The following is a 25,187-nucleotide window of genomic DNA, read 5'->3' as shown; positions in this document are numbered from 1 at the left end:
CTCCAATGGACGTGCCTCCCCGTGCTGGGAAGAGCCAAAATTTGAAGCGACTTCAGAGTGTTCAAGAGACATCCGGATTTGGCAGGGAACCGCATAATGTAGAACATTTAATTCTGAGTGCTTCTCCCCAGAAAGTTCAAAGCCAAGGTAAAATGGAAAAGAAATACTGAACAGAAAGGTAGAGGGAAGAAAACAAAAGAAGAGACCGGATTTTCAGGGTTGGCAGAAAGTGAGGTGGAAATAAGGGTGTCGTTTAGTTCAGGATCAGCAAAAAGGAAAGGAGTGTAACAGAGGCTACGGGAAGAATGGAGAAAGAAGGGAAGGGAAAAGCGTGGAAAGAAACTGGGGGCAGAGGAGGGACTAGGAAAGGGGATGCAGTGGGATGGGAAAGAAAAGAACTCTGAAGGGAGAAGATTCGGGCAAAGGGGAGGAAAGGGAAAAGAGGGGGTGGGGAAAGGCCTGGGCAAGGCTTTGGGGAAGCAGAGTCCCAGGCAAAGGCTGGTGGGTGGGTCAGGAGGCAGCTACCTTGCAAGACTGTTGGTGCATGTTGAAAGTGCTGACGATGCCCTCCGTGACTTCTCGGCCGGAACGCTCCACCAAGTATTCAGCCAGCCGGTTGGTCAGGTAGGTCTTCCCTGTGCCGCTGGGGCCCGAGAGGACGAGGCGCCGGTGCTTGAGCAGGAGGCTGATGTAATGCTGCATCATCGGCTTGGGGACCAGCGTCTCAAACACCAGGCTGTCGACGCACTTCTCCTTCAGCCCTGAACCCCCCACCCCGCCCCAGAGAGCATGAGCCACGACCAGGGCCCTGAGGACGGCAAGGGCGCCTGATGGCATTTCTTTCTTCAGAGCCCACTGAAAGAACTCAGAACCACCTGCCCTGTGGTTCCACGAGAATCCCCAAACCCCTAGTTTTGAAAATGCAGATCTTATGTTTTCGGGACATGTTCTGAGCTATGGGTGTGTGGGTGGAGTGAGAAACCCAGGCTTCCTAGAAATTTCTCTGCGAATGAAAATGGCCCTGGGAATAAAAGTTAGGATTGGATCTTACTCATCTTTTTATTTTTTATTGTTATTTTTTAATGTTTACTTATTTTTGAGAGAGAAAGAGAGCAACAGAGGGTGAGCGGGGGAGGGGCAGAGAGAGCGGGAGACACAGAATCCGAAGCAGGCTCCAGGCTCCGACCTGTCAGCACAGAGCCCGACGTGGGGCTCGAACCCAGGAGTCGTGAGATCATGACCTGAGATGAAGCGGGATGCTTAACTGACTGAACCACCCAGGCGCCCCTTCCTGATCTTTTTATATCTCTCGTCACTTAAGTACAGTGACCAGCACAGTATAGCTTCTCAGTAAATCCTTGTTGAACGAATGCGTGACGGATGGTCTGATGTTCCTCTCCCTCCTTCACCCCGTATCGCTGCACCCGAAGAGACAAAGACTGACCTTTGAGGGAGACCGATATGTTGTTGACGCCCCGGCGGCAGGGAGGCATCTCTGGGGGCTCTGCATCCAATACTCGCTTCACATGGCTGATGCTATAGCCATGGATGGACTCGGTGCTCAGTCCAAGGGTGGAGGCTGGGTCCATCTTAGAAATATAGTCCTAACCGACAAGAAAAGGAGAAAAAAAGGAATAGAGAGGAACACCAAGATGATACAAACACAGATGTACAAGCCACAAATTTTAGAGGGAACACAAGTAGACAGAGTAAGGGAGGAACATGTTTTTCCTAGTTAGCATTTCTCCACGAAGCATCACAGCTCCCCAAGATCCCAATGCCCGGATGGCTGAATTTCCCATGAGAAGATGAACCACCTTTGTGAGTACATGTATCCCTTTACCTTGAACACTTGGAAAACGGCTTCATCCAGCATCTTCCAGTCAACTTTTCCACTGACCTTGCTACATCCCAGGAAGAATTCCTGTTGCTTCAAGTCCTATACGGCCAAGGCAGAAGGATGTGAGCCTCAGTGCAGATCACTCCAAGAAAGGGAGGGATCATGAAAGGCATTAGCAATGGGGTACTCTGGTTTGGGGGGTATTCAGAGACCCAATTTTCTTGGATAAAAACAATAGTGCGACCAGGCCTTCTTGAAGTTCCTTACCCCTTTGATGATGTGCTGGGGGGGCATCCTCACCACCACCCGAAGGGTCACTTCCTCCTTTGGACCACAAGTACTGATGCCATCCATGGGTGACAGGTCTGTAGACGGTGAAAAATACTATTGGCTTTAGGGGACACCCATAGGCTTTCCTAAACCTTCCAGTCATCATCCTTTCCAAATAAGTATTTCTTACAAAAACTGAAGCCCAAATGAAGGTTCAAGGACCAGGGTCACCTGGGTGGCTCAGTCGGTTAAGCATCTGACTTTGGCTCAGGTCATGATTTCATGGTTCGTAGGTTCGAACCCCACATGGGGCTCTGTGCTGACAGCTCAGAGCCTGGAGCCTGCTTCGGGTCTGTCTCCCTCTCTCTCTGCCCACCCCCAACCCCAGTCGTGCTCTGTCTCTCTCTCTCTCTCAAAAATAAATAAACCTTGGGGCGCCTGGGTGGCGCAGTCGGTTAAGCGTCCGACTTCAGCCAGGTCACGATCTCGCGGTCCGTGAGTTCGAGCCCCGCGTCGGGCTCTGGGCTGATGGCTCAGAGCCTGGAGCCTGTTTCCGATTCTGTGTCTCCCTCTCTCTCTGCCCCTCCCCCGTTCATGCTCTGTCTCTCTCTGTCCCAAAAATAAAAAATAAAAATGTTGGAAAAATAAATAAATAAATAAATAAACCTTAAAAAAAATTTTTTTAAAAAAAGGTTGAAGGACCCTAACAACTCTTCGTGTCTCGCGACACTGGCATCTGCTTGGTTTAGGCATCGTTCCCTCCGTGACCTAAGAAAGATGCCACCAGTACAAGTGGAATGGTGTCACAGCGAACCCCTTTTCTTCTTTCCACCCTTAAAAGTTCTCCTCCCAAACAGGTACCTGTGTCTGTGAGACTTGGGCTGAAGGAATGTGTGAGGGCAAGGCCCAGGGAGCGGCGAGGGGATGATAAGGCAGATGATCCAGGGACCTGCCCTGGCGTGGAGCCTGATGAGGGGCCGGGGGCTACCTTCAGCCGGTCATTCTCCGCTTTCAGCAGGTCCACCTCCAACTGTGGCGAGAACAGACAGGGTGGGGTTGCAGGGTTGGACAGATCTCGAGCCTCGGTCTTCCCTTTCCTCAGCTCTCTGCCCAGACACCGACCTGCATGTTGTGCATCGTCTCCCGAAGTTGGTCCAGTTGATGGGCAGAGTTGAGGGCTTCCAAGCGGATGTCTGTGAGCTTCATCTCCTTCTCCCACAGCTCGGAGCGCAGTTCTGATACTTCCTTCTTCTCCGGCTCCTCCTCCTCGTTGCCATGGAACAGCCTAGTGTGGGGAACCGGGTGGGCGGGGCCCCTGTAAGAAAGTGAGAGTGAAGCCAGGTCATGTGGGGAAGCTCTAGAGTGACTAGGGGACACTGAGACCCTTGGCTGGTAGTCTCGGTTCCTCCTGCCCTGAGATAATCAGTAGCAGTAGTGGGAGGGAAGGTCCATCGCTGGCCTCACATGCTCCAGGAGACATCTACGGTGCAGGGGCAATCGATGGGCATAGCTGCCAGCTCTGGCCAGCAGCTTACATAGTACTGGGCAGGGTGGCGGGCAGAAAGCACTTACTCGGTGACATCAATGCCCACAGAGGAGGAGTTGGAGGACTTGATGGAGGGCGAAGCAGTCTCTGTGGAGCCGTGCTGTAGTTTGGGGGATGAGGGGGCAGAGGAGTCGGGTGTGGCAATCTCCTCAATATCAGAGTATGAGGAAGCTGACTTGGGTCCCTTTTTTATGCTGAAGGCTTTGTTGAAGGAACTTCGAAGCTAGAAAAAAGCAGATCCAGGCAGAGAGACGTCAGGGCTCCACTCCGGAAACTGGGTGAGGACTGGTCTGGGATTTCTGAGACAGAGAGCTGTATAGACAGGGTATTTGTTTGCTGTAATTAAGCCTCCCTCTTAAGGCTTCATTGGCTTCAAGGAATATGGACAGAAGAGTTGCCTAGAAATTAGGGCTGAGAGAAAGTGGACTGTTCTGGTTCACCGTTGTAGGCTATGGGAACTTCTTGGGTCTGCTCTCTCCCACGGGGGAACTGTGCCCCTGAGAAGGGCAGAGAGAAGCCCCCGGAGGCCATATGGTGGCCAATCTCTCAATGACCCAATCCCACCTTCTCCAGCAGACCAATTACTGCTTGCTTAGTCTAGAGCCTTGCTCACTTTGGGTCTCAGGATCCACCTTGACCAGGGCTCATCAGATCAGAATCCATTTACCTATTAACCAGAAACTGGCAATATGATTCTGTGGAAAGCATCAGAAGGGAGTGGCATCAAGTTTCTTTTAGTTCTCTTGTGCTCAGCACATCCCAGAATGATTGAAACAGACACAAGTGCTTTCTACTATTTCCACTCAAGTGTCCTAGAGTAAGGAATATTTCCCAGAATTTCCTCAGAATACTTGGGATACTACAATTGGACCATGGTTTTTTTGTTTTTTGTTTTTGACCTTAGGTGTGTTGATGAGCTTGGGTGTTAGGGCTGTGAGCTAGAGATGCAAACCAGGGCTCTGTCCCACCCATTCACATGCATCCATATAGCATGCACACACGCACAGGGACACAGATATGGGATGGCAGCAAGAGACAGAGAGTAAAGGAGGGGTCGAAGGCTGTAGGGGACAAAAGCAAACCAGATCTTTGGGACAGTGAGAGAAAAGAAAGGAAAATTTGAGGCTACTCTTTCACAGTGTCTCTTCTGGAACACAGGAAGACTGTCAGGTGATGCGTGGAACTGATGGCAGTGTGTGCTGTTGTCTCCCAGGTAGGGCATAAAGGACCAATCTGGCTGTGATGGGGATATGAGAGAGAGAGCATGTGTGCAGTTAGCTAGAGTATGCGCGCAGGGGATATATCATCACTGAGGAGTCAAGATTCTCCCATAATGCTCAATTCTCCACAGAGATGAGGAACCGAGGCTGAAAAGTGACTTGTTTGAGATTGCAGGATTGAAGGAAAGCCTGGGACTGGAACTCAGCCTTCCTAATTTTCAACCCAATAGTCTTCTCTACATTGCTGTAGCTATGGGAAGCTATGTATAAATGAGAGTGAGAGAGAGACAGAGAGACAGAGTGTGTGTATGTAAGTGTGTGCGTGTGTGCGTGTATGTATGTATGTGTGTGTGCAGAAAGAGATCCTGTGACCACAATCTGCCTGGAGCACATGCCCTGTAAGATCACTAAGATCCTGAGAGAGAGAGAGAGAGAGAGAGAGAGAGAAGTGTTCTCTGTGTCGCTCAGGACCCCCAAAGCCCAACTGTTGGCAGATGTTGACTGGTGTCAGATGGTGAAGGATTCCCTGAGTTCGGGAAACAATGGATCAATCAAGCAAAACGAAACAGACTTTTTTTTTTTTTTTTTTTAAAGTAGCCTTCGACCAGCACAGAGCCCAACGCAGGGCTTGAACTCACGATCCTGCAATCAAGGGTTGGACGCTTAACCAACTGAGCCACCCAGGCACCCCAAAACAGACTCTTTACTGAGGGACTTCTCAGTTCTTCCTACGTGGATGTGCACTATAGAAATGCAGGCCTTCTCAAATTCGATGATGGCATCACTGTTTTAAGGGGCATCTCCATGGACTAGAGCACAATACATTCTGGGAAATGCTAACCTAAAGAATCAAGTTTAAATAATTAGCCTAGCATTTCAGGCCCTTCATATCTGTGCCTCACTGTACTCAGTGCTCTAGCTACACTGATTTTAATCCCTGCCCCACTGTTCCCCTTGTGATTAGACAGTGTCTGTGTAGAAAGCCTCGCGGCACACTCTCCTGTCAAAGTCACATCTCAGTTTAACTTCTACCTCCTTTGTGGGGTTTCCCCTGCCTTCTGTAATTAGTTTCATCTATGAGCTCCTTTAGCACCCCCTGGCTGAATTAAGCATTTCGGCACCGTTGGACTGTTATCAATATTACATGTACAATTTTGGTTTTTGTCTCCTCAGCAATTCTGCAGGCTCCTTGATGGTTCAAATTACAGGCTCCACTTTTCACATCCTTCGTAACACTTGGCACAATGTTAGGATAGGGTTAGTGGACCTCAGATGTCTGGGTTTTTCTGGGTTCACCTTCTGCTTGTCTGAGAAGCTATACTGTAACCCCTGAAATGTCTTTGGAAACTCCATGGATGCTCAGAGGGCTTCAGGTCTGCGGGTGGTTTGAGGGTGCCCTGGATTGAATCATAACCCCTCCTATCTCTGGTTCATCTCCCTATAGAGCGAAATGTCCAGGCGAGACCCAAACTGAACTGGCCTCTGGAAATTGTGGTCAAGATAATGTTCATCCAGTGATTCTCTTCCATTTTGGGCTTCTAGGGTTTAAGGAACAACACAACAACAAAAATCAGAAAGCTCATTTTCTGGATAGGGGAACTCAAATTGACTGCTTTTATAACAGTCTGATTTTGTAAAAAGGGGAAGACAGGAGGGAATAGATCAGGATTTTGTTAACTCTCCCATTTGGCCCCCAACCAGACCACTCCTCTGTCCTCATGTGGGGCAGCCGTGGATGGACCATGCAGTGGAGTGAGTTAGGAACTCTGGGGTGGTTGTTACGGTTAGTTTTATGAGTGGCCGCTCTTTCTTTAAGGGAGGGAGTTGCTCTGGAAATGGGGAAGGTATGGCAAAAGGAAAGAGAAAACAAGGAGAGAGGAACTGGGTCTCTTACCTCATAGACCTGGAAAAAAATAGGGATTTGAAGTCAGCATTTTGAAGGGAAAAAAAAAGAAGCAACACTTAATCACTCATTTCACACAGCTGGGACCCATCTGTGCTACACAAAGCTTTGGGGGCCAGTGCTATTGAACAGGGGACAGAGGAGCAAGACATCTCCATTAGGGGATCCTCTCCTTCCCATAGGCAGCAGAGGAGCTAAAAGTGTTTTAGATCTGCCTATAGAATTGCAGAAAGGTCATCCGAAGCCAGTTTAGGGCTATCAGGAGCCAGCTGGGGGAGTCGGTGGGGGGAACTATGTCTGGACTAGTCAACAATAACATAAAGGTTCCTTTTGAAGTATTATGGAAAGTTCCATAAATACTTCTCCAAAAAAAAGTGAAGAAATGACTTCCAGGAGCATCGGGTATGAATGGCTTTGTTCAGAAAATCTTCTCTCCGTAGTAGAGAAGGAAATGGGCGAGGGGATTGATAGGACGTTCCCTGCTAGAGATTTCTTTCCGTTGCCAAATTACATTGGGTCTAATCGAAGGCATGGAGAACCCAAGGCAAGCGGGTGTGCATAAGGGCTGGAGGGATGGCCTTGGTACAAGTGGGGTATGACTGGGATCAAAGGAGAGTTTAGCAGACTTTGCTCTGAGCAGATACCTGGGGCTTTGTGTTAACCCCAAGGGACCATATCTTGGTTGGTTCTGGAAGGAGCCAATCCCTACGCTGAGGTGGAGGTGGCCCACCATGGCTCCTCACAGTTCTCGCCCCCAACCTATACCTACCCAGCTCTTTTTCTTCTTCTTTTTTGCATCAGCGTCCTTGCCACTGCCAATGCTGGAATGGCTGGTGATGCTGTTGAGGCTCGAGATGCTATCTGAGGAGTTCTGCCTCTTGATCCGGAGTTCTAGGGGCCACGAACAAATGGGAAGCACACACAGGGTAGATTTAAAGAAGACGTGAGACTTAAGGCACGTCTAGCTGCCAAACGTAGACGAGAAGGGTACCAACCAACTCCTACAGCCACATTTTTCGTTTTCTGGATAATTTCTGTCAACGAGCATTTATGGAGTGCCAATCATGTTTCAACATTAAAAACATGCTAAAGGTGTGCTCACTGCGGCAGCCCATATACTAAAAAAAAAAAAAAAAAAAAAAAAAAAAAAAAAAAAAAATGCTAAAGGTAAAAAAAAAAAAGTAAGAATGTAAGTTAAGAAATGCTTCTTCTCCTCAAGACGCTTCCAGTGTAGTAGGGTAAAAAGCAGTACACAGACTAATGAACTCAGCCTGATTAGGTCTGAGAAGGGCTTAATGAAAGCTTGCTCTCAATACTTTGGTGGAGACATCAACTTACCGCTTTTTTTGTAAGGAAACCCTACCCCCAATGTGGGGCTCGAACTCATCACCCCAAGATCAAGAGCCGCATGCTCCACAGACTGAGCCAGCGAGGCACCCCTCAACGTACCATTTTTCATGATTTTCCCCCTGTAATACTTGCCTGCCTGGTGCTCCAAGGCCAAGCATAACTAGCCACTGTCCTGCATTTAACCTAAATGAGCTTTTGTTTTCTTATCTGATGGGTAGAAAATCCTTTTAGCTCCCTGAGAAGGTTTGGAATGGCATAAAAAATGACCCACATTTCCACCACAGGGAAGGAAAAAGTTAACCAAGGAGGAAATGTTTGAGTCTTGAAAGAACAGAAGTTTTTCAGACAGGAACACTGGGAAAACTACTTAGGGCCAAAGAAAAAGTACATGCAGAGGCCCTGTGCAGGGCTCTGGCTTTGCTTTGTGGAACCTCAGGCAGACTGGAATGGGAAGCAGCACAGGGAGCACAGCAAGAGGTGGGGGTGGAGGTCAGGTTCAGGCCAGGTCAGGGAGAGCCCTGAATGCCTTTTTAAGGGCATTTGCCTTTGTGCCGTAGGTAATGAGCAAGAACAGCAGAGATTTTGAAGCAAGGGCAAAATATAATCAGATTCTTAAAAATTATTATGCATTTCTGGTCATGGAGAGAGTGAGAAAATAAACCAGAAACTACCCACATCTTCACTGAACAGCTCTTGTTTCTAGAAGGACAGCTGCAAACATCTACTCAACTAGCTCCCTATCTCCGATCTAACCCTCCACTTCCTCTTTCAACAGGGTATCATAGTAAGTGCTATGAAAAAACAAATCTGCTGGCATCGTTCTGCAGTAGGCAAGATGTTAACATTGGAGGAGACTGGCTGTCCATTTCTTTGTAATTACAGGTGAGTGTGTGATTATGTCAAAATAAAAACGTTTTAAAAATCTGATTATATTTATATTTTGAAGGTAATGAAAAAAAGGAGGCCTAACAGGGCTAGATCTTAGAAACCTTGGTGTATTGCCTGTGTGTGTGTGTGAGAAAGGGTTTTTTTTTTTTTTGTTTTTTTTTTTTGAGCACCTACTATATGCCTCACACCATGGTGAGCTCTTCTGATTCGATACAACAAACTTCTGGTTAGGTACTATGTCTATTTTACAGAAGTCAAGTAAAGTAAGTACCAAAAATTATTCCAGTTTGAAAAATGGGGGTCCCTGGTGATTTTAGTGAAAGCAGTTTTGGTAGGATGATAGTAATGGAAGCAAATTAGAGTAGGGTTAGGTGAGAAAGGGGCGTGGAGGGTAAGTTGGTGAAGGAAGGAGTGAAGATTATAATTAGAAGGGATGTAGGTAGATACATCTTTTTTCTTCTTTAAAGATAAATGAGCCGTTAGCCGCATTATAAGCAGAGAGGAAGGAGTGAATGGAGAATAAGAGGTCAAAGATGTACAAAAGCATGTGTATGTGTTCTGGGGATATCAATGCTAGGGGGAGCATCCCCAAGCATTAGATAAGGGATCCCTCTTGGCCAGAAAGGGCAGCCCCTTCTAACGAAATGGGAGAAAAATAAGTAAGGATTCGCTGAATATAAATTGATGGAGTGGGGGAAGAGTCCATGGAGTTCTTACTTGAAAGTGTTTTATTTTCTTGAGTAAGGAGGAGGCAGAGTCTATGTTCAGAGTGAGGCAGGTCAGTGGTGGAATAAGGGGCTGGAGAACACTGATAGAAGTTGGGGATCACTGGGACGCCTGGGTGTCTCAGTCCGTTGAGTGTCTTACTCTTGATTTCAGTTCAGGTCATGATCTCAGATTTGTGAGATCGAGCCCCACATCGGGCTCTGTGCTGACAGCATGGAGCCTGCTTGGGATTCTCTCTCTCCCTCCCTCTCACTCACGTTCTTTCTGTCTCTCTCAAAATAAAAATAAATAAACATTAAAAAAAGAAGTTGGGGACCACTGATAGTGGAATAAAAAGGAAAACAGGCTGCAGGCAAGTTAGAGGACCATCCAAGTACCCTGGAAGCCCTTCTGGAGTCAGAGATTGCAGGATTTGGGGGCATCAGACCACTACTCATCTTGACTTTCTCTAGCAAATTTGACTGTTTGGTTGTTAAATGCCAAGGCTAACTTGTCATTTGAGCCCCATGTAACCCATGTGATCTCTGTCTCATTTGAAGAGTAGACTGCATCACCCTTGGAGAACAGAAAGGAGGATCAAATAAGAATATATATGTGTGTGTATATAAAAAGGTGAAGTGCTAACTTTTTAAAATTTATTTTTTAAAATTTACATCCAAGTTAGTTAGCATATAGCACAATAATGATTTCAGGAGTAGATTCGAGTGATTCATCCCCTACATATAACACCCAGTGCTCATCCCGACAAGTGTCCTCCTTAATGCCCCTTGCCCATTCAGCCCACACCCCCCAACCCAAACCCCTCCAGTAACCCTCAGTTTGTTCTCTATATTTAAGAGTCTCTTATGTTTTGTCCCCCTCCTTGCTTTTATATTATTGTTGCTTCCCTTCCCTTATTAAAGTGCTAATTTTGGGGGCTTCATTTTGTAGAGCAGTTTTAGGTTCACAGCAAAATTGAAAGGAAGGGGCAGGGCTTTTCCAATCACCCCATCCCCCACACATGCGTAGCCTCCCCCACTCTCAGCCTCCCCCACCAGACGGATGCATTTGTTACAACTGATGAGTCTGCGGGGACACATCATTATCAGCAGAGTCCACAGCTGACATGAGGGTTCACTCTTGAGGTTATACATTCTACGGGTTTGAACAAATACATTCACAGGTAGTCACCGTTATAGTATCATCCAGAGTACTTTCGCTGCCCTAAAAATCCTCTGTGCTCCGCTTATTCACCCCTGCCTGCCCCCTGAGCAATCACTGATCGTTTCACAGTCTCCATAGCCTTGTCTTTTCCAGAATGTCACAGAGTTGGAGTCATACAGCACGCAGCCTTATCTCATCGGCTTTTTCCACTTAGTAACGTGCGTTTGACACTGCTCCGTATCTTTTCATAGCTTGATAGCTCATTTCTTTTTAATGCTGAGTAATGTTTCATTGACTGGTTACAGCACAGTTCATTCATCCGTTCACCTACTGAAGGACATCTCAGTTGCTTCCGAGTCTTGGCAATTATGAATAAAGCTGCTATAAACATTCAGGCTTTTGTGAAGACATAAAATTTCAGCTCCTCTGGGTAAATACCAAGGAGTGTGACTGCTGGATCATATGGTAAGATTACTTTTAGTTTCTTTTCTGTTTTTTTTTTTTTTTAATGTTTTGTTTATTTTTGAGAGAGCGCAAGCAGGGGAGAGGGAGGGAGACAGGGAGAGGGAGGATCCAGAGTGGGCTCCGTGCTGACAGCAACAAGCCCGATGTGGAGCTTGAACTCACGAACTGTGAGATCATGACCTGAGCCGAAGTCAGACGCTCAACTGACTGAGCCACCCAGGTGCCCCTGGATTTACCTTTGGTTTCTTTTTTTTTTTTTTTTAATTTTTTTCAACGTTTATTTATTTTTGGGACAGAGAGAGACAGAGCATGAACGGGGGAGGGGCAGAGAGAGAGGGAGACACAGAATCGGAAACAGGCTCCAGGCTCCGAGCCATCAGCCCAGAGCCTGACGCGGGGCTCGAACTCACGGACCGCGAGATCGTGACCTGGCTGAAGTCGGACGCTCAACCGACTGCGCCACCCAGGCGCCCCTACCTTTGGTTTCTTAAGAATAAAGTGCTCTTTTAATGATGGTCTTTGATGGCTCTTGGGCTCTGTCCTAAAGGTTCGGGGGAAGACCCATGGGGATTGCAGGTCTGCTCAACTCTCCCTCATCCCCAGGGATGGTAGGATCATGCCCTTGGCTCTGACCAGTCCAGAGCATCACACTGAAAGGCATCAAAGGGCCCGCACCTTCTAAAAACTTGATATGGGACCCGGCATATTATAGGCATAGGTAAAAATTTCCAACAACCCCATTCCTGTTCTCCTTCAACCTGAGGCTGGATGTCCTACCTTTGGGTGTGGTTTCTGAGGCATTGAGGGCTCCCTGAATGACTGCCTGTGCTTCAGAGTTCTTTTTCTTCAGAAAGTCGATGGTTTCTCGTAAATCCAGCAGCTCGGTGTCCTAGGAGAGATATGACAATAGTGTCATTCGTTGGGATTAGGAGCGCCTACTGTGCGCCAGGCAACAGGCGAGGCACTGGAATTCCACCAGACTTGATAGAGAAGGCACGGGACGGGGGCAGTTGTGCTGAGGGGCACGGTGAGAACTCAGGGTGACGGGAAGGGAGGGAGAATCTGGTGCTCAGGAGAGAGGGGGTGAGGTTAGCCTTAGCCTGTATGCCAGGAGAACTCCCAGCTCCCTTACCTTCTCCTCTGCTGTCTCTGCCAGGTGTCGGAGACGGGATGTCATATTCACTAGGCTCTGCTCGAAAGCTGCCACTAGATTAGCCTGAAATAAACATGTCAGGAGGTTCCTACGTTGCCTGAGGCTTGGGAAAAGAAAAGCCTATTACGGGAAGTAGTTGGAGCTGATATTCTGTGTCTCAGCACTGACCATTGCTGACAAACCTTTTGGTGATTTTTAAACATCGATTTCCCTGAGCAGACAAGGTAGAATTCAAACACCTTTCTGGCCTGAAGAGATTTCCTGGTGGGGACCAGCTTCTTGAATGATGACGTGGCACAGAGAGCATTAGGGTAGGGCAGGTTTTTGGAGGCTCTAGGAGACTTGGGTCCTGGTACCTATCATCACCAGAGGTGGGACTGTCCCTCGCTCTTCTGGGACATTCCTATTATCTTGGTTTAACTCTTCCGTTGTCTGGCGGACTGGCCCCCATGGGTCTAAGTCACCTCCCAGCATAAACTGGTGCTTCTTTCCACCTCTGCTCTCAAGTGCCCTCTGTTCTTAACTCCATCCTGTGTCTCCTAGTTCCTGGTTTCTTCGGGCTGTCTTTGCAGGGCTGGAGAGGAGGAGCTCAGGAAACTTCAGGGGTATTCCACAGTTTGGCCACTAGATGTCAGGTGGATTTCATGAGGAGGAGGCTGGCTGGGGAGGGTGGAGCTAAGGCCACTAGGAGCAGGAGCTGGCCCTCCAGCCTTTGAGAAAGGTGCAGGAAATGAAGCAGGGAGCTAGGAATGGAGGAACAGCCATCACTGGAGGGTATCTGACCAAGTCAGTGACCCTAGGCAGAAGTGGCAGGCATATTTTGGGCAAGTCCTTCATCCAAAGCTCTAGGATGTATGTCTGTGACACCTGTCACTACCTGTGAGCCAATGATTCTCTCCCCCTGTTGGGCCAACTCTAGTTCATACCTATTGCCCTTGAAACATGCCTGGAGGCTACTTTCATTTGACAGTGGCTGGAGGCAATCCCTTTGGGCCTGTGTGACCTGCCTCTTTCACACGCATGTACTCTGAATCTATCTAGGGCTGGGCTCCGTGGCAGACCTATGTCACGACCCTGAGCCGTTGACTTTCACCTCCTGTACCAAACAGCGGTGCCTCCTGTTTTCGTGGCCCCAGGTTGCCTCTTGCTCACTTCTCCACATCCCTGTGAACAGACTGCTTGGAGTCCCCAGACATCTACTCGTGGGAAACCCCAGGAACTGTCAGCTTCCTGTGTGCTGTCTTCGCGCATTGGGCCCTTTGCTCTGGATGGGCTTTCCTCTCGTCTCCTATACAACTTCTCCCTCCTCTGGACCTTCCCTAACCCTCAACCTCACCAGGGTGCCTATAAGACCTGAAGGGTAAGCAGTGGTGCCAGAGAGAGGCGGGCACTTGGGAGAAGTAGAAATGCCTTGCAGCCCTTCCCTGTCTAGGGTGTGTCCTCAGCGTGGGCCGCTGGGAAGTTACATGGAACACAACAAAAGCTCAATCAGGAATCAAGGGATCCTGCAGAGTCCTGGCATCACTGTCTCCTGCTTGAGGACGGGATTCCGACCCTCAACAGAAATCTGCCTCTCAAATTCCGAACCCGTCACGTCTGGCTATTTGTTCTCTCTTAGCCAAAGGGAACTTCCTGTTCGAAGAAAAATCACCTCCTAAATTCATTTTCTTGGCTTTCACCCAGCCTTGACAGCATGATGGCTGACAGATTCAGTGTAAATGAATCAGACACACTAATGTTCTCTGCCTCCCTGGCGCCTCTTCCCCCAGCATCTCCCAGATGTGAATTTCCTGGGGTGTGCAGGACGTGACCCAGGCCACTGGCCATGGTGGGTGGGGCATATGGGAAGGAAGCAATGGTTCTTGCTTGAATTGTAATTCTTATGGGTCCCCAAGAGTGGAAAACGGTGCTTGATATGGGCTTCAAACAAACTAGCGAGGGTACAACTTATTAGCTGAAGGTTTGGGAAAAGAGGATAAAGAGAATAATGAGCGTGGTGAGGGAACGGCTGCTGAAACGGGATGGAAACATGCAAAATCTTGGTAGAGAGTCTTCTACCTGATCCCAAGGAAGTCCTCAGGCCTGACAGCTGGGTTCCCCAGAGAGGAAGGGACAAGAAAAAACCCCAGAAACTACTGCGGAAATTGCAGACATGGTTACTTTTGTGTGAACACTTGGAAGGCTCCTGCAAATCCGGCTCAGCTGTTGTTTACAGCTTTGGGGGAAAATGGCTCTTATGTTCTCTGTTTGCAACTTGGTCACAGGGGAGAAACTACCACAGCCTAGGGAGAGGAGGTGGCTTCATTTCCCCCCATCTCACAGGGTAGAAAAACCAAGGCCTCAAGAAAGAAAGAAACTCATTCTTCTTGGATGGACTGAGGGCACGCTGAGGGCAGAGACAAAGAATCCTGGCTCCCAACCTAGAGCTCAGGTCATTTGTGCCACCGGCCCAAGGAGACTGCTAAGGAAAGGCAGTTGCGAGTGTAGCAGCTGGACTAGAACGAGAACTGTGTTTCTAAGTGGTGCCATGCTCACCAGACAGAATGCTAACAGCCAGTTCTGTGCCCGCCCGGTTATGCGGTGTGAACAAAAACACGAACATACCCCAGGGCAGCAGCAAAAGAGTACCAAGGGTTCTATAATACATAACTATTTCTGTCCATGGCCAATGGCAAGGTTGTTCCCACCTCCATGCAGAACCACTGATAATCCTTTCTCTCTCTAGGGAGTTCAAAGACCACTGGGCACGAACATATCCATACCTATTAATTACAGTGGGGGCAAAAACAGTTCTTTATAAAAATTGAGACTCTGAGAAAGGGAAGGCCAGTCACCAAATCCTCTGTTGTACAGCTATGAACGGGACCCACTCCCTTGGAATCTAAGCCCAGGGGATACCTTATGAGAGAATTCCCCTCCTTTGGCTGAACTCATCTGACTTACAGCCAAAATAACTGCCTGGGTCTTCCCCTACTTTATGGCACTCACATTGGCAGAGAGTTGAGACGTCAGGGTGGCCACTTTTTCCTGGGACGATTCCAGTTCCCTACGAAGCTTCCGGATTTGCTGTGAAAGGGAGAGAAATACAAACTTATGGTGGCAGAAGAAGTCGGAGATCTGGAAGCAAAATGGGGTGCAGAGGTGTTAACAAGCCGAGACAAAGGCTTTGCACCCTACCTCAGATTGCATCCTTTCTTCAGCCTGAAGAAGGAGCACAGAAGGAGAGAAAGAGAGAAGGAAGTGGTTACTATGGAGGTGAAGAAGCCAGGCCCCAGTGGCAGGGCAGAGAACTTGAAGAAGCGTGACTCAGAGGTACGAAGAGGCTGAAACTCCGTTTCTTGGCCCTGGCCCCTCATGAGGTGAGCTGAGACCCTATACTTGGGTTCACATAAAAGATTTCTCTGGAGCTCATCTCTAGCCAACTTGTCATTGCCAAGAAGGCTAGGAAATGAAACTCAGGTTGATCTGAAGGCTACTGCCACTAACTTGAAGGAGTGAAGAATTAGGGGCAAAATAAACGTAAAGCCCGAGTTACACCTCACAGCAAAATGCAGTGTGCCCAATCCCCCACAGTAAACATCTGGTAAATTCTGTATGCTGTGAGGATCCTGGAGTCCTATAAACCTCCCCCTCCCACCTTGCCACGGATGCTTCTCACTTAACCCTGGCACAGAATGGGCTCTATCATAAGGGGATTATCGATTTTTCAAAGGAGGGGAACAAAAGGCACCAGAGTTGCTCAGGAATTGGTGGTGAGGCCATAGAGACCACTGAGGAACCGATGCACAACCAAGCGCTCCGAGCTCCAGGCGCCTCCCCCGACCTACCCCAGATCCATAAGGCATAATGAATAGGTAGCAGTGCCCTGCCCCCCCCCGCCGCCCCCCCCTCGACTAGTTACCCACCCAACACAGGTCCTAGGGAGCAGAGCAATGGTAGGAGACAGGGGACGAGGGAGGAAGAGAAGTAACGCTCTTACTGAGGAGTAAGTGGAGGAGGCACTGGAGGCCAGGGACAGCACTGAGCCGTGAACTGAAAGAGAAGCAGAACACAGAGTTAACAGAGGGCTCCAGGGATAGGGGGTTTCAGGGCAGAGCCCTAAGGCAGGAGTTTGGATTCTGACTCTGGAGGGCATCTGGAGCAAACAGGTTGGTTATGACAACAGCCCAGAGCAAGCAGGTGTTTGCTGAGGAGGCAAGGTCCTGAGCAGAGCTAGCCTCCTCCCTCGGGCTACATTTTTCTGGCAGCCTGGGGATGGCGGGCCCTTGCTCAACCTGCTCCGAGGGGCACGAGGGTTCAGGGAGAGGGAAAGGAGATATTCGTGGATAGGCGTCATCTTATCTTCTCAGCTCTGGGGACCGGACCGTTCAGATGAAAACCGTACCGAAGTGTAAAATACTCGTTCTGATGATTCAATAGCCCTACTGACACAACTACAGCAGCTTCTGCAAGGATGCCTCCAGGCTGAGCGTCCTGCAAATAACAACCGGAAGTCTGCTCTCTGGTAAAGCCCCATCTTCCAGGCTCTGACCATGCACACCCAGATCGTCACAAACAACCACAGGGCCCTCCTTGAAGCTAAACTTTGGAACTTTTTTTTTTTTTTTAAGTAGACTTCACGCCCGCCCAGCGCAGAGCCCAACGCGGGGCTTGAACTCACGACCCTGAGATCAAGACCTGAGCTGAGATGAAGAGTCGGATGCTCAACCGACTGAGCCACCCAGGCGCCCCGTGGAACATTCTTGAAAGAGGAATGAGATGCCGAGTTCTTCCTCGGGATTTAAGAGCTACCATTATGCCCCTTGATCTTGTCACATACTCTGAGAGACTGTGGGGGAGGAAAGACCACTGGGGGAACGAGGAGGGTAGGAGCTGCAGTTTTCCGAGCGCTCCGAGGGGTACCATGTAACCCTTCCACGCTCCATTTCCCGCCCCCAGCCCCAATGGCAAATGCTCCATCCCGAAGCCCCAGCGCCAGACGGTGCCACCCAAGGTTTCCGGGCCCCCAGACCCTTCAAAGGGATGGGAAGAAAGAACTGAAATGGCCCGAACTCGATGTTCTGTGAATCATGTACGTGTGTGTGGTGGTGGTAGTGGAGGTGGTGGCAGGTGAGGGGGCCCAGCAGAGCCGGAATGAGCGTGAACCGCGCTGGCATGAAGTCTCACCGTCGTCCGTGGGGTCTCGGAAGGATCCTGACCGAATCATCCCCTTGGGTCTCTCGGCCAGGGACAGGGTGCTCCCCATTTGGGAGCCGCTGTACAGCTCGAAGGCCGCCTCGTGGGTGGGGATGCTGTTGGAGCGGGTGATTCTTGGCGTGGTGGCCGCAGTGGGACTCACTGGAAGGACAGAGGGGAGGGGGACAGGGGAGGGAGGGGGAGGGCAGGAGAAGAGGCAGGGTCATCAGCTCTCTGGGTCCCTTGGGAAATGGAGCACCAGGAGCATGGGAGGCAAATGGTGAGAGGGCAGGAGAGGAAGGGCGAGGTGGGGCAGTGGGAGTGTGCAGGCAGCTGGGGGTTAGGGGTGGGGTCTCTCCTGGGGAGATCGAGCCCTAACGGAGAAGGACCCTGCTGTCGGGAAAAAAGGGAGAACAGCGTTTCCTATTTTAAAGACCTTCCCTCAGCCCTGCCCGGGAACTGTCGCTTTTCTGAAACCTTCACATCACTTGAAAGTGCCGATGAAAATGGGATGTCGTGGTTCCGTAAAATACACCTGGCAGCTTGGGAGGACTAAGAATTCGGGCCAAGACTCAGATCTGAATGATGACAAAGAGGCAGCTAGAGAAGGGGGCCAGGCCATGGGCTCCGATGGGCTCGGCATTATGGGAGGGAGCGAGACTCTCCCCACAAGCCGCGTCGTCCCAGGCCACTGGCCGGTTCTGATGCAGCGAGAAACACAGCCCTCTCTGCCCAGCATCCGGCTGGAAGGTCAGATGGATGGAGCTCAGGTAAGTCTCCTAGAATCTGCTTTGAAGCTGGGCTCCGCTGAATCCCTGCCGATTGCAGGACCTGCTCCCCTCTGTCCCTCCCGTGTTGGGGTTACAGCCTCCCAGGGTTCACTCCCACATGCACCTCCCCTTGGCTACTCTTTTGCCTCCACACAGGCAGGTGGATGTCTAGTCTCTCCATAAAGACCTGTGCGGAAGATTTCGCACCTCTCTCGGCCCTCTCGAATACGTAAGGCGATCACGGTTTAGCCCAGCCCCTTCATCCTGCAGCACTAATGCATTTCCTCTTCTTTGGTCCTCAGTGGAGATGGAGAACAAGCTGGCCCCGTCCTCCATTTAATGGCCCTTCGGTAACCAGATGACCCTGCCTTAGGAATCATTCCCTCCTGTAGGCAAAATGATCTTAATTCCTAGTTTTTCCTCAAATTGCCCGCAGCCATCCCACAGGCATGTTCCAGGTCCTCATTTTCCCTTACTGCTTTCCTTCACTCAGCTGAGACAGGAGGTGGACTTAGAAAGACACGGCAAACGACAAGCCTGTCCTGGGCTCGTTCTAAAGGGGTTCCCACTGAGCCAATCACGGCATGCTGCTTCCCAGAGCCAGGGCTGGTGAGCTCCTGTGCCGTGGCCAGGCCTCCACCTGAAGCTTCTTTGCCTCCCTGCCTCTGAATCAGCAGTCTCTTCCTTCTTTCCTAGCTTTCCTTTCTCCTTAGGCTTTAGAAAGGGTGTAGCCAGGACGTGTCTCCACCAGCTCTGCCTTCAGGGCTAGGATGGTCCTGGATCAGCCACAGCAGCCGGGGAGCCTGCGCTTTTCTGAGTCTGGAGGCAGATTCCATCGCTTGCAATCAACAACTGTCCCTTCCTTCTTCTCCACCAGCCCAGCATTTTAGTATCGCAGCCCCGAGTGTGGCAGCTCCTTTCTGGCAACGACTGCCTGCTTCTTGCACTAGTTTGATCTCCGGGCCTCGGTCTGTGGCTTTTCCACGCCATCATTCAGACTCTCTGATGCTACAAGGACCCTTACAGCTTGTGCCCGGGGGCAACTTTTCAGTTTAAGGATCTTGGAGCACTTTGCCTTCAATCTGATTTTGGACGGATAAACTGAGGCACCACGAAGCCACCCAGTGCGGTGGGAGTTAAATACGAGACGAACCCTAAAGTCCAGCTGCCTTGCCTCACACTGCAGGGTGACCCCTGCTTCATCCCATGCCACAGTGAGTGACCGGAAACACTGACCTATGTTGGTAAGCTGGCCCTTTGCACTCAAGGACATGGAGAGTGCAGGGGGGGAAGGCAGCTCTGACTGGTCGTCGGCTTCGGGCAGCCCACCAATGGTATGGGAGTGTCGCCTCTCCTTGGTGTCCTCCTGGGACTGAAGCTGGTACCTGTAGGACGGAGCAGAAGAACTCAGCCCAGGCAACCACAAAGTGATATCAGAGGTTTGGCTGGTATGGAGGTTCTGGACACAGGACAAGGGAAAGGGGGAGCAGACAGAACTGCCTAAGGAGTGAGGGAGCAACAGACGAGGTGACATCCTGAGGTGGGGACTGAAATGATGGAGGGGGCGTGACAGCCTCTTCCCGGGAGCTCAGGACAGAGCTTTACGACTCCATACGTGGGCTTCCACAGAGCAGGAGTCACCTAGCTGAAGAACTCAGGGCTGCAGAATTGGTGGAGGACAGGGGTGTCCTGCTCTTCCCCATCTCAGTGACCCCAGAGGCGGCCTGTCCTCCCACTGGTTTACTTTGAGGGAGGAAAATTACAGAGAGGAAGTTTAGTCAGGACTGGGGACAGCACAGGCCGGGACAGGTAAGGGTAGGTAGGATTCCCATGTGCCAACCTGCTTCCTCTCTGTCACCAAAAAAGAACTCTGGCTATAAAGTTGACTCACACATAATACTAAGCTTGGGTAGGGCTCGAGGAGGCATTCGCACAGGCACCGCATACAAAGAACTCGGCTAAAAGGGACACTAAATTCATGACCAGGACTTAGGACGGGTCAAGTTACAGTTTTTCCCAAAGACCAGGATCCGCAGATAGAGGGAAGGAAAAACACATTTAAGGGTTACCTGAGCCCTTTCTTGGGAAGAGTGTTCCGATCCCGCTGATTGCTGTGCAGAAAAGAGAGAGAGAGAGAGAGAGAGAGAGAGAGGCATGTGGGTCCATCTTAGAAACTAGAGTTTGGGACCACAGGTTTACAGGATGCAACACCTAACACAGGACATCAAACTGCAAACCCCTTTATCTCTATAAACAAAATAAGACAGTTGCAGTCTTCCTCTGTGCTTACAACTTGAGAAATTCACTTGAAATACGAAGTGTTTTTGTCTGCTCAGGAATCAGGATGTGGTTAGCTACCTAAAAGGTCACATTAAGGTGTGATATAATAGACATCAGTCTGGCCCAAAAAGCAAAAGCTTTGGATGACAGGTTAAACTACTTGTGAAATCTTGGAAAAGCCACTTAATGTCTGTGCACTAGTGTCCCCAGTGTACAATTATCATAGTGATAATAATAATAATTTATCAGCACAGTAATTTGAAACTCCCACGTATCTCCTGGAGGTGTTGTGAAGCACACGAAATTACTTACTGTACGTGAAAAATCAATCAAATACAGGACGGCAATCAAATACAGGACGGTGTTACTAATGGCGAAATGAGCCAGAGCCATAGGTTCTGTTGTGTCTCTCTCTCCACCTACCTGTCCAATTGCCCAGTTCTGGGGCTTCCACTCCAGGTCAGCTCTTCCGTCTCTTCCTCTGGGGGTGCAGCAGGGGGGGCCGGGGGGGTGGGAACAGGGGTACTGCTGGGGAAGGCACTGGGCAGGCTCATTGGCATCTGGAGGGACTCCATGCTCCTGTGCAGGCCTGAGAGTTTGGGGTACATGCGGGTCTCTTTGGGGACACTGAAACCACTCATTAGCTCCAGGCCCTGGGAGAAGCTGGCTGAGTTAATATTGAGAATGGGTGCTGGACTAGGGGTGAAGCAAGAAGGGAGAGGGCTCCCGGTCGCTGAGCTTGTAGGATGCAGATCTGGGACCTTTGAAGCGTGGGCCTCACTCGACGATGGCAGATCCAGACTGTTGGAGTTGACCTTGTCTAGGTTGGCTAGGGAGGGTGGCTTGACAAAGCTCTTAGCCGTGGCCCTGAGGGAAGCGCAAATTAAATAAAGTTTTCAGAATAACAGAGTGACAGAAGCAAGAGGCGGTCTTCATGAGGGGGACAGCACATGCACGTGGGAGACACAGGTGGATTTACACACGGATGGGTTTACATACAAAGATACGTGTAAGGAAACCCAGAAAACCCACTCGTCCGAGTGCTGAAGACAGGTTAAGGGTTGGTCAGGGAATAGGATAAACGAGGTGAGTTTTGAAGAGGGAGAAGGAACTTGGCCTACAGGGGAGTGGAGGGGAAAGAGCCAGGCAAAGGTCCAGAGGCGACAGTGGGTAGGTAGGCCAGGCCTCACTTGGTCTAAGGAGTACAGGCATGTGTCAAAGAAAGAGCAGAGGGACGAGGAAGAAGCTGCCCAGTTCGGGTACCTGAGAGGGGTTGGTGGCAGTTCTGCCAACTTGGTGGCTGGGGGGTGGCTGGCTTGGTTCTTCGGAGTACTCTCTGGGGAGCCAATGCTCTTCAGGGAGATGTTGTCTGAGTCCAAGGCCACCGCCTTGGCTTTGGCTTTCTCCTTTTCCCTATCGGTCTGATTGACAGGGGCTGGAGTGGTCCGCCCACTGGCCACCTTGGAAGGCTCCTTCAGTCTGGAGGGTGTAAGGCCCCCCTGCTTGGTGCTAAGAAGGCTGGGGTCAATGCTGCTGCTAACAGGGCGAGGTCCGCCCCGCCCACCGGTCACGCTCATGGAACTGGACTTGGCTGGCCGGGGCAGGCTTCGGTACTGGATGTTGGAACGGGCGCCAGGAGCCAGGAATCCGGGCTCTGCGCTGTTGGACACATCTAGGCTGGTCTTGCGTCCATTCACCGGCTTGACAGGGATGCCTGAGGACTTCTGGATTTTGCTGAGAGTGGCCGAACCCCCGGTCTGCATGACAGTGGCTGTGCCTGTGGCAGGAGGAGGCTTCTTGTAGCCAAAAGATCCCGAAGTGGAGGGGCGAGCAATGCCCGAGGGAGGCTTCTTAGCATCACTCAGGCGATCCCGGCCGGCGTCAGAGGAGGAGCGCTGTAGCCCGGTGTTCTTCACTGCAAGTTTACCCTTGTCCGTAGCTTTGCCTTCCGGTTTGCCTGTAAGAGGGCGGGAAATGAGGTAAGAGTGGCTGAAACTGGCCCATAGCTTGGCAATGTCCCGGCAAATCCCTTTCTTGCCCTCCATGGGAAAAGGACACATTGCCAAGGTACTATAGAATTTTAGAGACTGGTAAGCAGGTACCATGTAGGCTGATGAAATTTCTCGCCAGAAGAAGGAGACTGGGTAGGAGCGGCCTCAGGGTTTTTTTTATTTGTTTGTTTTGCTTTTTGTTATTTTCTGCTTCTAGAAAATACAGCAGGGGCGCCTGGGTGGCTCAATCAATTAAGCGTGTGACTCTTGATTTGGGCTCAGGTCGTGATCTCCCAGTTCATGGGATCAAGCCCCGTGTTGGGCTCTGTGCTGACAGCGTGGAGACTGCTTGGTTTTCTCTTTCTCCCTTTCTCTCTACCCCTCCCCAGCTTGCTCACACGAGTGTGTGTGTGCTCTCTCTCTCAAAATAAATAAAACTTAAAAAAAAAAACCAAACGACCCACTCCCATTACAGTAGGATATTCCACTTTGGTGAAAATGGCAGAGGCAACCACAAAGGTTAATAAAGAAGTGCATCTAACAACTGGCCAAGGAAGGACAAAAAGGAGGGGCTACAAACAGCCGAGATTATGGCCACACCTCCTGGTAAGTAGAGACTGGAAGGAAATGTCGCTTAAGGTGAAAAGTTACCCAAGGGGCCAACTTTGGGAGCAATGCAATTCTGATTTTTTGTTTTCTTGGGACCTCACGGGGAGGCCAAGCGAGTACCTTGTGAAGAAGTACGCCAGCCAAATGTCTTGGGAGAGGAAAGAAAGACAACCAATGGGAAGTATCTAAAGGCAGGTCAAACTAGTCTCTGAACATAACATACTCCTGCCTCTCCCTCTTATTAGCTGTATGGTTTTGGCTCTGCCACTTAACCCCTTTTTGTTTTTATTTCTATATTCATAAAATGGAAATAGTAATACCTGTCTTCCCTACCTCACAGGACTGTTGTTAAAGCACTCTGTAGATGTTTGCTACCATCCTGTGGGTTAATGACCTTAAGAAGAGGAGCAGCCAAAGAAAGAGGACTTTGCCCTCGTCCCTTCCTTTATTCCAGGCTCACCTGCGACTTTGAGGGCACTCTGGGCTGTGTGAGTGATGGGGGAAGTGACAGCCACCGGTGGGGTCTTGCCCTTCTTCAGGGAACCAGGGTGTCCCAGGCTGACAGGCTTTTTCGGTTCTCCAACCTTGGATGAATCATCACAGCTTTCGGGCCGCTCTCTCCGCCACTTAGAAGTCCCAGGTTCCATCTTCAGGCTACCACTGTCGTACTCCAGTTTTTTGGGGGCCTTCTCCTCTGATTCACTAAACCAGCTCAGCCCGCTTTCCGCCAGTGAGCGCTTCTCTGAGTCTGTGCGGAGCTGAAGAGGAGAACAGAAAAAGCAGAGTGAGACATGAGGGTCTTGGGGATGGAAACAAGGAGGCTGACGGGATTTATTTTGGTTGCTGGGTGGCCCTGCTCATTCCACGGTGTTGGCAACCCAGGGTTTCGACCTCTACCTCTCGTGTGCCAGAGAAAGGACATCCTGTGTGTTTCAGGGCTTCTTTTTCTTCTCTGGTTGGAACAGAGATGTATCACTCCAAGTAGGCGTGGCCACTAATACAGGTGTTACTAGGACCACAGCTAAGACTGCTTGGTAGCCTCAGGTTTCCTTTGGCCAGCTCTAAAAGGACTTGGCCAAAGGCACACGGGAAGAGATCCCACGGGGTGGGCGAGTGTATGTGCGAACGTGTACCCAGGCATTGCCGTCTGCCCTGTGGTTCATCTCGACATAGTGGCCCAGGTGTTTGTAAGCTCACGTACCACTATTGTAGAGTTCCTGCGAGAAGCAGTGGGAGTAGTTGGGAGGGAGTTGAGGGAGGAGCTGGCATTGAACTCTTCTGAGCTGAGGTTGTCCGAGGCATCACTGAGCCCACTGCTGATGGAGCTGCTCTCATCCCAGCTGCGGGACAGGAGATAAAGGTTAGCAGTTAAAACAGAAGCCAAGGCAAGAAATAAACTTTTCATATTGATGGGAGAAATGGCTCTATTCCAGTATATAGACTGGCCAAGAGGAGAAAGCTTGAAGGTTAGTCCTGGGTTTGCCAGTAACTTGAAGTATACTTTGGCGATGTTCTTTTATAAAAGGAAATCACTCTGTCTTTATCTGGCCAAAGAAGACGTTACATCTCCTTAACAGAAAAGTATACTGTGACGACAAGGTAATTCTTAGATCAATCTAATTATACAAACCAATTTCCTCTCCCTGTCGACGTCTTCCAATCTCATAACAACCATATCTTTGTTCATTTCTGGACGTATTCTCCAAGTATTTTCCCTCTCTTTTCTAAATGTTTCCATACCTGGTAACAAGGGCCAGAAAAAGATTTATCTTTTTCAGGACCCCTTAGACCTATCATTTCTCACTGCTCCTCTGCTTATACGGTTTCTGGATCCTAGGATCAGGTTTTGCTTCTAAGC

General features: G+C 49.9%; 1 protein-coding gene across 10 annotated transcripts in view; it reads right to left on the bottom strand.

Annotated features, from left to right (window-relative positions):
* Positions 1-25,187, bottom strand: part of NAV1 (neuron navigator 1) — a 247,903-nt gene that overhangs the window by 9,844 nt on the left and 212,872 nt on the right. For 4 of the 10 annotated variants that reach the window (XM_047839770.1, XM_047839774.1, XM_047839778.1 and 1 more), the window contains 21 exons: positions 24,531-24,669; positions 23,790-24,087; positions 21,993-22,686; positions 21,153-21,596; positions 20,519-20,560; positions 19,686-19,834; positions 17,671-17,841; positions 16,484-16,536; positions 15,682-15,705; positions 15,493-15,570; positions 12,484-12,567; positions 12,129-12,240; positions 7,549-7,670; positions 6,771-6,779; positions 3,683-3,879; positions 3,233-3,425; positions 2,972-3,140; positions 2,108-2,205; positions 1,844-1,939; positions 1,445-1,604; positions 526-761 (listed from right to left, as the gene is read on the bottom strand). In XM_047839770.1, the coding sequence (XP_047695726.1) occupies positions 526-761; positions 1,445-1,604; positions 1,844-1,939; positions 2,108-2,205; positions 2,972-3,140; positions 3,233-3,425; positions 3,683-3,879; positions 6,771-6,779; positions 7,549-7,670; positions 12,129-12,240; positions 12,484-12,567; positions 15,493-15,570; positions 15,682-15,705; positions 16,484-16,536; positions 17,671-17,841; positions 19,686-19,834; positions 20,519-20,560; positions 21,153-21,596; positions 21,993-22,686; positions 23,790-24,087; positions 24,531-24,669 (3,568 nt within the window). The remainder of the gene's footprint in view (positions 1-525; positions 762-1,444; positions 1,605-1,843; positions 1,940-2,107; positions 2,206-2,971; positions 3,141-3,232; positions 3,426-3,682; positions 3,880-6,770; positions 6,780-7,548; positions 7,671-12,128; positions 12,241-12,483; positions 12,568-15,492; positions 15,571-15,681; positions 15,706-16,483; positions 16,537-17,670; positions 17,842-19,685; positions 19,835-20,518; positions 20,561-21,152; positions 21,597-21,992; positions 22,687-23,789; positions 24,088-24,530; positions 24,670-25,187) is intronic. The other 6 variants (XM_047839775.1, XM_047839771.1, XM_047839772.1 and 3 more) reach the window with 6 other exon arrangements.

The sequence above is a fragment of the Prionailurus viverrinus genome, chromosome F1 (genome assembly GCF_022837055.1).
Source record: "Prionailurus viverrinus isolate Anna chromosome F1, UM_Priviv_1.0, whole genome shotgun sequence".
Classification (NCBI taxonomy): Eukaryota; Metazoa; Chordata; class Mammalia; order Carnivora; family Felidae; genus Prionailurus; species Prionailurus viverrinus.
The sequence above is the reverse complement of the archived record's forward strand: the minus strand, read 5'-3'. Positions and strand labels throughout refer to the sequence as shown.